This window comes from Mytilus trossulus, chromosome 3 (assembly GCF_036588685.1).
Source record: "Mytilus trossulus isolate FHL-02 chromosome 3, PNRI_Mtr1.1.1.hap1, whole genome shotgun sequence".
Classification (NCBI taxonomy): Eukaryota; Metazoa; Mollusca; class Bivalvia; order Mytilida; family Mytilidae; genus Mytilus; species Mytilus trossulus.
In genome coordinates, this window is record NC_086375.1 from 19,929,301 (window position 1) to 19,944,057 (window position 14,757).

The 14,757-nt window shown below is 34.3% G+C and overlaps 1 protein-coding gene across 1 annotated transcript in view; it reads right to left on the reverse strand.

Moving 5' to 3' along the window:
• LOC134710333 (26S proteasome non-ATPase regulatory subunit 8-like) overlaps nt 1-14,757 on the reverse strand; it is a 62,731-nt gene that overhangs the window by 24,422 nt on the left and 23,552 nt on the right. Inside the window, exons 4-5 of the mRNA XM_063570661.1 lie at nt 6,295-6,388; nt 4,650-4,748 (exon numbers count right to left, since the gene is read on the reverse strand). Coding sequence (XP_063426731.1) covers nt 4,650-4,748; nt 6,295-6,388 — 193 coding nt within the window. The remainder of the gene's footprint in view (nt 1-4,649; nt 4,749-6,294; nt 6,389-14,757) is intronic.

Genomic DNA, 14,757 nt, shown 5'->3' on the forward strand with positions numbered 1-14,757 from the left:
CTGGTTCCGTTCGATTCCGTTAAATACCAATTCCTCAGAGCAATTGGTACTTTGCGGAACGGAACGGAACGGAATAATAAATTAAAAAGTTTAAATCAGATTCAACTTGATAACTGTTTCTAATCCTCGTCTGCACGAGAGGTGGAAGGCCTCTTTTAAAAAATATAATTTACCAATGGAAGGAGTAAGACTTTTTGTCTAAGCTGCCTTTGTTTTAAATTCTCAATTATATATCTGGTCGGGAATGCTATCTAAAACACTTATTTCTTCTGCAAAAAGGGGTGTCAGAAACATTTTTTTTTATCATACTGCTTTTATTACATTATAAATGTCTGGTTCCGTTCGATTCCGTTAAATACCAATTCCTCAGAGCAATTGGTACTTTGCGGAACGGAACGGAACGGAATAATAAATTAAAAAGTTTAAATCAGATTCAACTTGATCACTGTCTCTAATCATCGTCGGAACGGACTGTTGTAGGCCTCTTTTTTAAAATATAATTACCGATGGAAGGAGAAAGACTTTTTGTCTAACCTGCCTTTGTGTTAAATTTTTTATTATTGATCAAGTCGAAAATGCTATCTAAAACACATACCACTTATGCAAAAAGAGGTGTCAGACAATTTTTTTTTATCATACTGCTTTAATTACATTAAATATGTCTGTTTCCGTTCGATTCCGTTAAATACCAATTCCTCAGAGCAATTGGTACTTTGCGGAACGGAACGGAACGGAATAATAAATTTAAAAAGTTAAAATCAGAACCAATGTTTCTAATCATCGTCGGAAAGGACGACGTGAGGTCAGTCTATATATCATAATGCATGACTTGCAAATGCGTTAATTTCATGATAATTTATCAGGATAATCCGACATATTCATTTACAGAATAGTTCCCGATGTTATACATTATTGCACATTTCACCTGTGGAGATGAGATTAAGTATACATTTGTGTTATTTGTATATGGAAAACCGTAAAACACAGAAATTTTAAAGTTTGTTTTGTTTTAAAGATTTTTCGAAATTTTGATAAATGCCCCCTTTGGATACCTTAAATGAAATTCTGTTCCGTTCCGTTCCGTTCCGTTCCGTTCCGTAAAGTACCAATAGCCCTAAAGTTAAAGCGCGAAAACCAAGAAAATGCTTATTTGGGCCCTTTTTGGCCCCTAATTCCTAAAATGTTGGGACCAAAACTCCCAAAATCAATACCAACCTTCCTTTTGTGGTCATAAACCTTGTGTTAAAATTTCATACATTTCTATTCACTTTTACTAAAGTTAGAGTGCGAAAACTAAAAGTATTCGGACGATGACGACGACGACGACGACGACGCCAACGTGATAGCAATATACGACGAAAATTTTTTCAAAATTTGCGGTCGTATAAAAACTGTAAAATTTCTTTAAAATCATCAATTCAGGGGCATTATACCTGAAATACCAGTTACCCAATTCGGCTGAAAATTTCAGGACAGGTAGACCTTGACCTAATAAATACTTTAACTTCTTGTCTTATTTGCTCTAAATGCTGGAGTTTTTGAGATATAAGCTAAAAACTGCATTTTACTCTGTGTTCTATTTTTAACCATGACGGCCATGTTTTTTGACGAAATAAAAAATAAAGCACAAATTTTATTTTATACACCCATCTGATCATTCAGTTGAAGTTTGGTTGAATTTGGTTGAGTAGTTTTAGAGGAAAAGATTTTTTAAAGTTAGCAAATATGATGGACAAATTGTGAAAAATTGTCATTAAAGGACAATAAACCCTTAAGGGGTCAATTGAAAATTTTTGTCATATTAACTTATTTGTAGATCTTACTTTGCTGATCATTTTTGCTGTTTACAGTTTATCTTTATTTATAATAATATTCAAGATAATGACAAAAAACTGCAAAATTTCCTTAAAATTACCAATTAAGTGGCAGCAACCCAACAACGGGTTGTTTGATTCATCTGAAAATTACAGGGCTGATAGATATTGACCTAATGAACATTTCTACCCATGTCAGATTTGCTCTAAATGCTTTCGTTTTTGAGATATAAGCCAAAAACTCCATTTGACCCCTATGTTCTATTTTAAGTAACGGTGGCCATGTTTTTTGACGGATCAAAAATCGAAGCACACACTTCGTGCAGGATAATTTAAGGAACAATCCAAATCCATTCAGTAGTTTCAGAGGAGATTCTTTAAAGTTAGCAAATATGATGAACAAATTGTGAAAAATTGTCACTAAAGGACAATAACCCCTTAAGGGGTCAATTGACAATTTTGGTCATATTAACTTATTTGTAGATCTTACTTTGCTGATCATTTTTGCTGTTTACAGTTTATCTTTATCTATAATAATATTCAAGATAATGACCAAAAACTGCAAAATTTCCTTAAAATTACCAATTACCAATTAAGTGGCAGCAACCCAACAATGGGTTGTTTGATTCATCTGAAAATTACAGCGCTGATAGATATTGACCTAATGAACAATTTTACCCCATGTCAGATTTGCTCTAAATGCTTTCGTTTTTGAGATATAAGCCAAAAACTGCATTTGACCCCTATGTTCTATTTTAAGTAACGGCGGCCATGTTTTTTGACGGATCAAAAATCGAAGCACACACGTTGTGCAGATAATCTAAGGAACAATCATGCTAAGTTTCATTCAAATCCATTCACTAGTTTCAGAGAAGATGTTTGAAAAAATGTTAACGACGACAGACGACGACAAGTGATGAGAAAAGCTCACATGGCCTTTTAGGCCAGGTGAGCTAAAAATGAGTTATTTCCCTTTAAAACAAAAATCTATCATTTTATAAGTATTTTGTCAAAAATTTAATTCTAGAAAAAGGGCTTAATCTGAAAAAGGAGAATAGCTAAACTCAGGCAAATTAAACTTAACCTGTAAATTGTCATGATAAAATAATACACCAAACATTAATTCAATATCTTCAAGCAAAAAGTAAAAAAGTCTGGAAAACTGATTTGCCCGAATGACTGATGGACAGACAGACAATTTATATGTGAATTTTTTAAGCAAAGTTATATTGTACAAAGTGTTGACATTTCATACCCTAACCAGATGCTCCGCAGGGCGCAGCTATGTACGACCACAGAGGTCGAACCCTGAACATTTGGGTAAGTATGGACACATCATTCAAGCTTGATACATCTCTGAATTTGGATTGTGATTAAATAGTTGACACATCAAAGGTTTCTGACACAGAATGAATGTGGTCTTATGAAATTAATTATTTTTTTTTGCTTTTGGGGATAACACTATGCTGCTGAATATTAATCTCCTCTAAAAAAAATATTTGTCGAAAATCTTGAACGAGAAAAATTTTAGCATTTTTTTTTAATCTCCCCTGTTTTCTTATTCCAAAAATAATCTCAATCCACATTTCTAAACAATAACTACTCATTTAAATACATCATAAAATATTAAAATATAAAATGACATACAGTCATGGTTAAAATTAATATTAATTAACAGTAACTTCCTTCTAAAAATGAATTTACAGCTACACATCTCAAGATAATCATCATTTCTAAATTCATAATTTTCAAGCAGTGTAAGGGAGGTAATCAAGTAATCGCAGATATATATATAACAGTGTTCTTTAAATTTTAATTGTATAATCTCCCCTTCACTGCATTTTAATTGTCTTAATAGTCCTTTAACCAGAAAGACCCTTGGTTTTCCCCTTTTTTGTCCCCAATTGCTTAATGATTTGAGCCATAACAACTGGTAACCATCCCTTTGTAGTATGGAAACGTGTGGTATAATTTCAGAGAGATTTATACACTTAAACACAAGCTATTGACTGAAAACAACAAAAATGCTTATTTGTGTCCTTTTTTTTGGCCCTTCACTTATTGACCCCCTCCCTTAAAGCAAGAACCCAAAACTCAATTCCTTTCTAGTAAGAAACCTTGTAGTATAATTTCTGTGAGATCCATACACTTAAACAAATGTTATTGTCTGTTAACTAGAAAAATGCTTCTTTTTGGTCATTATTTTGTCCCTTATTTATTAATGTTCAGGGATATTAACCCCAAACTGCTCCCAAGCCTTCCCTTTTTTATATGGAACCTTGTGGTACAATGTCAGAGAGCTCCATACAGTTATACATAAGTTATTGTCCCGAAACTCAAAAATGATTGTTTTTGGCCCCTTTTTGGTCCTTAATTCCTAGACTGTTTGCCCCATAACATTTAAAATAAATCCTAACCTACTACTAAATGGCATAGAACAAAATGTTGAACATTGTGGTACAATTTCAGAGCAATTGAAATACTTATACACAACTTATTGTCCTGAAACTAGATAAATGCTTGTTTTGGACCCCTTTGGGCCCTTAATTCCTAAGCCATAGGGACCATTACCCCCAAAACCAATCCCAACCTTCCTTTTGTGGTTATAATCATTGTGTTAAAATTCTATTGATTTCTGTAAACTGATAATAAAGTTATTATCCGAAAACCATCTGTCTTCAGACGACGCTGACAATGATGACAACGTGATACCAATAAAGGATTAACATTTTTTTAAATTTTTGTGGTGGTATAAAAAGGTTGAGTAAATATATTTGAAATTAAATATAAACTTGATAAAGAGATTATGATGAACCATGTCCACATAGACCTCACCTTGTTGTAACTGCCTTCCATTAAATACTGCTCCATTGAAACAGGATGCTTTATATAAATATTGTTCTGCAACTCTTTAACAGGCAATAACTCTAGTTCCTGCAAAATTTTTCTTATCATTATTGATACAGAAAAGATTAGTCACAATATCAAGATTTATTAAAGAACCTTTTGCATTTTTGTGGGCAACCTCACATATTTCCCAAACCAGTCAATATAAAGCAAAACAGCTTATAGTGACCCAATTTCTATTTTTTTTTTTTTTTTTTGCATGAACTCCCTGAGCAGTTCATGCTTATATATTGGCGATTTTTTTTATGTGTCTATAGGCCACTTGATATCTCTTGGCTAGAAGTCAGAATAAAATACTCGGAACGTCTCAAAAATTTTTCAATCATTTATACTTGAAGTTATCTTCGTCTTTAATACAGTCCCTGGGGCTCTATGGCTAGGCTACCACATTCAGCACATTGTAACAATCAAAGTAAGTTGGAAAGTAAAAACAATACTGTGTGTATCTAGGTCAATTATAACCAGGAATTATGCATTGTCTCGATAACATGTAAACTAAATATGTTTATAGATTTTATAACGTGATATTGTGTATTGTAAAACCGACATTCTGGTTTTAATATTTTATTATAATAATATTAGATCGGAAAACAGAAAAATGATATTATTATCAAACGTATTTAATTTGATTAATTTAACCGAAATCAAATAAATATATACATGATACACAAAATATATACTGTATTTATTTTTCTGTATAAACCAACAATAATGACAATAATTAAAGTCAGAATATTAGAATATTAAAAAATAAGTGTTTTATATGACAAGATACTCTGCTTTGGTATTTTTAATATTCATTTATTAATGAAACATAACAAATAAATCGGAATACATCCTTGCAACCTACAAAAAAATGTTTAAAAACAATAATCATTATATAACTACATTAATTATTTCATACCTTTTAAGCTGGGATTCTTTAAGGTCTTCCCCCTACATGAGGAAAGACCTTATTGTTTTTCTAATGTTTTTTTTTCTTCCAACATTTCTTTGACATGCCCTTCCCCCCGTTTCTATTGAAGTCATCAAGACCAAATATTGACCATCGATAGATCTCATTATGACGTATTACCAGATGAGGCTGTGTAGGAGTTCATCATCCCCTTTGAGAGTTATATCCCCTTGAAGCATTTTTTTATTTGCATTTTTCTTTGCAAGTATTAGAGATAGAATAGAATTGAAAATGACAGCATGTACAGGAACAGATGGCAATGTTAATAAACATAAAAAATTAGTAGGTTATTTACTCTGATAAGGAGTTATTCCCCTTGAAAAATTATATTTTTTTTGAAAAATTATATTTCGAGAACCAGATGTCATAGAGACTTGGGACCTTCACTAATATTCTTTAATTCATGTGACCTTCAATTTGCACCAGGGTCAAAGGTCACTGAGTGCAAAAAAAATTACGCATTTTAAACCGAATTTTACTACTTTCATATCAAAATACATGGTTTATTGGTGGAAAGACCTTCAATTGTTCTCAGAACAATGAGAACAATTGGTTTTTACACAAATAAATATACACAAATTTGTTTATTTAATCATGAGGCCAAATATTTGTACTTACTGTGTGAAATTCTGCAACTCTGTTCTGTGCTAGCAAGCAAAGTAAATTCAGGCCTAATAGTTGATACTTATATGTTGATTCTGGTAAATTTTCCCTGAGAAAAAAAACAATGTTCCTTTGAAAATCAACATGTACAAGATAAAAAAAAATGAATTAGACAGTTCAATATTTGATGTCAGATGTTCAATTGCATTGACAAATTGAGGTCATTTTAATGACTAAGCTGCAGTAGTGACCCAGTGTGCTTGTCAGATTGACAAGTTAAACAAGCATTCTGTGAGTACAACACATAGAGCATGAGAATGCATAATTAAGTTTATGATTCACTGTAGGAGGAGTTATTCCGAAAGGCTATGTGCGATAACTAGGCCTCAGGAAGAGACAAGCAGGGATTTGGGTGGGTAGGGGTGCCTGATGAAGCCCCTATGTAATGGAGGGAACAAATTTGCAAAGCCCCCATTGTTATTTATGGTTCTAAAAATATCTTGTTACCTCTATCTCTGTTTTAAGTATCACATTTATCGCGATTATTTTATATTTAATTTACCCTATTAAAAACAGTAATGGGCTTTCAGAGCTGTTTGACAAGATACTTGCCTCCATTTTTGTACCATCAGTTATGTACAATTTACAGTAGGGTATATGTTTGATAGAATAAAATGCGGCACAAGTGTGTGTGGTCAAGGCTTTATAAAATCAAAGAGCTGAATAGCTCTGAGGAGAAAGACGGCCCTTGTTTCTATTTTATTTATTTTTTTGGAAGGGGGGTATCTTTTGATAGTCTTCATATAAAGAATGAAAAAGAGAACAGCTAGAACATGTAGAAAGGTTGACAATATTGAAATCAATTGTTGTTTATGTAATTTCATTTCCTTAGTTTAGCTTCTAAATCTAAACATTTGATTAAAGTTGATAGTAAATTATCTAAAATTCAACTGAATTCTGTCATTTCACAACAACTACAATATTTTTTGAAATCTTAATTGTGTACCACTGAACTGCAGGCTAGGGCTATTTTCCATTTTTGTGACAGTACTCTAGGATTTTAAAGTTTTTCCTAAAAAAAGTGTGGACTGAAAAATCTATTCAGTTTGATAAAGTTCCCAGTTACAACTCTCATCACAGGGAAACAGGTACTAATTAAAAAAAACAATATAATTAGTGTAAACTGTGTGAAGCTTGTTTCCAAATCCTAAATTTGAAATATTTGTAAATTTAATGAATAAATAGGTTTAAACTACAAAATGCAACATTTTTAATTTTTTTTTTTTTTACCATTAGGCCAATTAAAATTAATTGCTAGATTTTCATCCCCGCCCGCCCCTACGAAATCGTCCCTCCCCGATTTATTTTATTTAACAACTAGAGGCTCTCAAGAGCCTGTATCGCTCACCTGACTCTACTTGGTTTTTTGAAATCATATAAAATTTGGCTACAAAGTAACAACACTTGGCCAGCACCTCATAAGGAAAGGACTATTCATGCTATGTTTGATTTCATTCAATTCAATGGTTCTCTAGAAGAAGATTTTTTGCACTTCCCATAGGGTCCTATGTTGAACTAAGTCCCCAGCTGGCGGCCATCGTGGATGATGGATCGGCTACAAAGTAACAACACTTGGTCAGCACCTCATAAGGAACATTCATGCTATGTTTGGTTTCATTCCATTCAGTGGTTCTCTAGAAGAAGTCATTTGTATGCATTTCCCATAGGGTCCTATGTTAAACTAAGTCCCCCGCTTGCGGCCATCTTGGATTATGGATCTGCTACAAAGTTACAACACTTGGTCAGCACCTCATAAGGAACATTCATGCAATGTTGGGTTTCATTCCATTCAAAGGTTCTCTAGAAGAAGTCATTTTTTTGCATTTCCCATAAGGTCCTATGTTAAACTAAGTCCCCAGCTGGCGGTCATCTTGGATGATGGATCGGATACAAAGTTACAACACTTGGTCAGCACCTCATAAGGAACATTCATGCCATGTTTGCTTCCATTCCATTCAGTGGTTCTCTAGAAGAAGTCATTTGTATGCATTTCCCATTTTCCACACTTGGTCAGCACCCCATAAGGAACATTCATGCTATGTTTGGTTTTATTCCATTCAGTGGTTCTCTTAAAGAAGTCATTTGTATGAATTTCCCATAGGGTCCTATGTTAAACTAAGTCCCCTGCTGGCTGCCATCTTGGATGATGGATCGGCTACAAAGTAACAACACTTGGTCAGCACCTCATAAGGAACATTCATGCCATGTTTGGTTTTATTCCATTCAGTGGTTCTCTAAAAGAAGTCATTTGTATGCATTTCCCATAGGGTCCTATGTTAAACTAAGTCCCCTGCTGGCAGCCATCTTGGATGATGGATCGGCTACAAAGTAACAACACTTGGTCAGCACCTCATAAGGAACATTCATGCTATGTTTGGTTTCATTCCATTCAGTGGTTCTCTAGAAGAAGTCATTTGTATGCATTTCCCATAGGGTCCTATGTTAAACTAAGTCCCCCGCTTGCGGCCATCTTGGATTATGGATCTGCTACAAAGTTACAACACTTGGTCAGCACCTCATAAGGAACATTCATGCAATGTTGGGTTTCATTCCATTCAAAGGTTCTCTAGAAGAAGTCATTTTTTTGCATTTCCCATAAGGTCCTATGTTAAACTAAGTCCCCAGCTGGCGGTCATCTTGGATGATGGATCGGATACAAAGTTACAACACTTGGTCAGCACCTCATAAGGAACATTCATGCCATGTTTGCTTCCATTCCATTCAGTGGTTCTCTAGAAGAAGTCATTTGTATGCATTTACCATTTTCCACACTTGGTCAGCACCCCATAAGGAACATTCATGCTATGTTTGGTTTTATTCCATTCAGTGGTTCTCTTAAAGAAGTCATTTGTATGAATTTCCCATAGGGTCCTATGTTAAACTAAGTCCCCTGCTGGCTGCCATCTTGGATGATGGATCGGCTACAAAGTAACAACACTTGGTCAGCACCTCATAAGGAACATTCATGCCATGTTTGGTTTTATTCCATTCAGTGGTTCTCTAAAAGAAGTCATTTGTATGCATTTCCCATAGGGTCCTATGTTAAACTAAGTCCCCTGCTGGCAGCCATCTTGGATGATGGATCGGCTACAAAGTAACAACACTTGGTCAGCACCTCATAAGGAACATTCATGCTATGTTTGGTTTCATTCCATTCAGTGGTTCTCTAGAAGAAGTCATTTGTATGCATTTCCCATAGGGTCCTATGTTAAACTAAGTCCCCCGCTTGCGGCCATCTTGGATTATGGATCTGCTACAAAGTAACAACACTTGTTCAGCACCTCATAAGGAACATTCATGCTATGTTTGGTTTCATTCCATTCAATGGTTATCTAGAAGAAGTCATTTGTATGAATTTCCCATAGGGTCCTATGTTAAACTAAGTCTCCCGCTGGCAGCCATCTTGGATGATGGATCCGCTACAAAGTAACAACACTTGGTCAGCACCTCATAAGGAACATTCATGCTATGTTTGGTTTCATTCCATTCAGTGGTTCTCTAGAAGAAGTCATTTGTATGCATTTCCCATAGGGTCCTATGTTAAACTAATTCCCCCGCTGGCGGCCATCTTGGATGATGGATCGGCTACAAAGTAACAACACTTGGTCAGCACATCATAAGGAACATTCATGCCATGTTTGGTTCCATTCCATTCAGTGGTTCTCTAGAAGAAGTTCAAAATGTAAATTGTTTACGACGACGGACGACGGACGCCAAGTGGTGAAAAAAGCTCACTTTGCCCTTCGGGCCAGGTGAGCTTAAAATAGGAATTCCGGATTTTGTTCATGTCCGTTACCGGGAACAATCAATAATTTTGTTTCATTCAAAACTTCCTGTTCAAATTTCGTTTTTGTATTTCTTCAAGTAATCTAAAGAAAATATATATTAGTCGACATACTCTGCTGCTCTTTGATGACAACATCATCTACCGAGAATAGAGATTGATAACAAGAAGGGCATGCAATATTCGAGTTACAAGTAAAACGCCTTGTCCTTGAACGCAAATTGCGGTAGTCACAAGTGAATCAAAAACAGTGTTTTTTTCTATATTTATACAATGACTTTGTGTCAGGAAATTTGGACTGTGAATGATATCCAAAGCGCAAGAATCATAGAACAAATTGGTACAAAAAACATGACTGGATTAAAGAAATTGACACAAGCACGAACTTGTTTGATTTATGACCGTATATTGAGAGAAAAAGTCGACAAACACGCATTTTAATTATAACAACAAGCCCTTATATTTACCCATGGCTGTTGTTTTTGTTGGCAAACAGCAAACACCCTCTGTTACTGGACCAATAGTCCAATACCCTCAATTTAGTCATTAAACAACAACTACTTTTTGGTTAAGTTTCTGTTTTACATCATACTACTAGTAATTACTTTCAACACTGAGTTTACATTTTATTCTGTACTCATAATACTGGTGTTGCATACAATTGTACCAATACATTTTATTGATTTTATGGGGACTACAAACCATTGCTTAGAAAGCAAAATAAATTTGGTATAGGTATAGTCCAACTGAAGAGAGCATTTCTCTTCTTTTTGATGTATACTGTAAATAGGTTTCTAAAGCCGCACTTACATGTAAAACAGTGGTTGCCAATCAGGGATTTTTATTTAAGAATTTTAAAAAAAAGTGTCGGATTCCTTATACAGCATGTATATACATTATAGAAGCTTGTTTTCCACTAGCATATACCCCGCGGTATGAAGAACTCATTACAAGGTTTTACTATGAAATAAAATCCTCCCACCCACCCATTTTTTTTCATAAAATTGGATGAAAATCTACTAATTAATTTTAGTTGGCCTTACAATGATTATGTTGGTACACAATAATTTGGTTTAAAGGAAGTCTACTAATCCAATGAAATGTCACAATTGGAGGAACATTCTCAACACAGAATTTTTACAGAAAAAAAAAATCGTGTCTCTCCCCTATCTTATGTAACCCGTTACCCCAACGATCTTTGTTTACTTTGAAAGTTGATGACCTACAAATTAAAGTATTGCATGTTGATGTTTGAATCCTCTACAACAAACATTAAATATGTTTAAATCTAACAAATACCAATTTGTAATTAGTATTATATCTCTGACAATGATTTAAATAACAAGTGAAGGATATCGCTGCTTTTGCGTAGTGTGGCATTCCAAGAAAGAATGACGTCACTATAAAATACAATGTTGGTTGGATATATTTAGAATATCTCGTCATACTGATTTTTCCAGATTGTAAAAGAAACATAAATAGTGTAAAGGAGAACTCAAGATACAATAATTTCGTGAGAAACAGAAGTGGAATGTGTAAAAAAGTGTTTAAAGTCAAACTATTCATTTTTGGGTCTCCTTCTCTTCAATCTAAGTTAGATTTGTTGGGGGGTTTTCCACACTATAAAATTAAAATGAATGATGTGAGGGAATGTCACTCTGGTCAACCCCATAGGGGATTGACGGCTTGAAGCCGTCTTTGCCCAAAAACTAGAACACACCTGCGAAATCGTGGGCATTTAGAACTTGGTTGATACATGTAGTATATTAACTGTTGTAGGATAAATTTTTGTTAAAGATTTTATGTCTGGAGAATTTCAGAAAAGGTATCAAAAGTCATAGGTACTTAGAGACAGGACATAAGCCCTTTTGTCCAAAGTTCTTTATTTTTTTCTGTTAAAATCCATGATTTCGTGTTATTGTATACTTTAAACATACGTAATTGTATGTTATAAATAAAATGTGTTTGCTATAATCTACGGGCATCAATTCCAAGTTTCTTCTCCACTGCAATCACTGCTATATTATATACAGAGTCTTAATATATTATAGGAGTACGTATAATCATAGCATACATGCAGAATAACGCGAAAATAATTGCCCTGCTCAGGAGTAATTATGAAAATTATATTTAAAAGTCTAAAACCAGAAGTCTTGTCTATGACTTAAAAGTTGGTCTGATGATGGAATCAATATCCGGACGCCTATTTTTTGTTTTTCTCCCAAAATAACCCAAACTGAATAATCATAAAAATGGATGACAAATGCGACTATGCATGGTACCTATAGGACACAGAGGCATGATGATTAATTTATGTGAAAGGAAGAGAAGCGACACACAAAATGAGGTCTTCTCTTTAATAGTATAGATAACACACATAAATAACCCTCTAATAAATTAAAGCACAAAGAGTGGAACCTAGTCAATGTCTATGAATGCTAGTTTGACCTTTGAAGTTTCTTGTGCAACTAGGATCCTACTGTCTGACTACTTTCTTGGAATTGAATAATTAATTTTATCTTGCTAATTTTATAAATGCATAACACCCAAATCAATAATGATACAAATTATATGCTCTCTAGTCATATTTACCATGTGAATTGTGCGACTTTTTCAGGGATCGAAATTAGCGCTGGTCTGGTGGTCCGAGACCAGTAGAAATTGCGTCAGACCAGTAGATTTTGTAAGCTGGTGGTCTGGCGGACCAGTAGAAATTTCTCAATAAAAATCCCTGATTGCATTAATCACGGTTTGTTAAAAAAAATTACTGCGAAATCAATTATACGGTATTTGGGATACTAATTAGAATAACAATTGATCAAGTTAATTTCATATCTCAGGTCAGCTTCTTTCATAACAATAACAATACAACATACGGAAATTTTTCGAAGGATTTAAACCCCCAGACAAAACAAATAAAATTAGAGACATTCAAAAGGAAAAATCGGAATAGAGTTTTATTGAAATTGACAAAAGGAAATGTGAATATCAAAAATCCCTGGGTGAAAAATTGTGAATGGTTAAATCATATAGTCAATTGCAATGTAATGAATTGTGTAAAATGTGAAAAATTTGCAGTGACACTCCTAGATAACTAGAGGCTCTAAAGAGCCTGTGTCGCTCACCTTGGTCTATGTGAATATTAAACAAAGGACGCAGATTGATTCATGACAAAATTGTGTTTTGGTGATGGTGATGTGTTTGTACATCTTAATTTACTGAACATTCTAGTTGCTTACAATTATCTCTATCTATAATTAACTTGGCCCAGTAGTTTCAGAGGAGAAGATTTTTGTAAAACATTACTAAAATTTACGAAAAATGGTTAAAAATTGACTATAAAGGGCTATAACTCCTAAATGGGTCAACTGACCATTTCGGTCATGTTGACTTATTTGTAAATCTTACTTTGCTGAACATTATTGCTGTTTACAGTTTATCTCTATCTATAATAATGTTCAAGATAATAACCAAAAACAGCAAAATTTCCTTAAAATTACTAATTCAGGGGCAGCAACCCAACAATGTGTTGTCCAATTTATCTGAAAATTTCAGGGCAGATAGATCTTTACCTGATGAACAATTCAACACCTGTAAGATTTGCTCTAAATGCTTTGATTTTTGAGTTATAAGCCAAAAACTGCATTTTACCCCTATGTTCTATTTTTAGCCATTGGCGGCCATCTTGGTTGGTTGGGCAGGTCACCGGACACAATTTTTAAACTAGATACCCCAATGATGATTGTGGCCAAGTTTGGTTTAATTTGGCCCAGCAGTTTCAGAGGAGAAGATGATGTAAAAGTTAACGACGCCGGACGACGGACCACGGACGACGCCGGACGCCAAGTGATGAGAAAAGCTCACTTGGCCCTTCGTGCCAGGTGAGCTAAAAATGAATTTTTATAACATGCTTCAAATTTTAAGTTAATGTGGATTCATTTATTTTTTGTGAGTATCAATTTTCGTGGATTACTGAAAACTTACATATTCGTGGATATTTGATTTTGTGGTTTTGCCAATCTCTGTATACAAAGCCTATAGCTATTGCCAATATGATATTTGTTGAACCTTTGAGTTCGTGGTTCACCTGTACCCAAGAAAATTGGTATCCAACGAATAATAATGAATCCACAGTTTATACTGTACTTGCTCATGAATGAAATTTATGGGAATGAAGGACTTTACTGGCAATGGTAATCAGAAAAAGAGAGTTTAATAGAGTTTAATAAATATAAACCAGGTGCTCCGCAGGGCACAGCTTTATACGTCCGCAGTGGTCGAACCCTGAACAGTTGGGGCAAGTATGGACACAACATTCAAGCTTGATACAGCTCTGAATTTATATTGTGATTAAATAGTTGACACATCATAGGTTTCTGACACAGAATGAATGTGGTCTAATTGAACTTAAAATATTATTTTTTTTGCTATTGAGCAATACACTATGCCGTTGAATATTAATCCCCTCACTTTGTAGTATGGAAACTTGTGGTATAATTTCAGAGAGATTTATACACTTAAACACAAGTTATTGACTGAAAACTAAAAAAACGCTTATTTTGGCCCCTTTTTTGGCCCAAAATTCCTACACATTAGGGATCATAACCCCCAAAATCAATCCAAATCTTCTACCT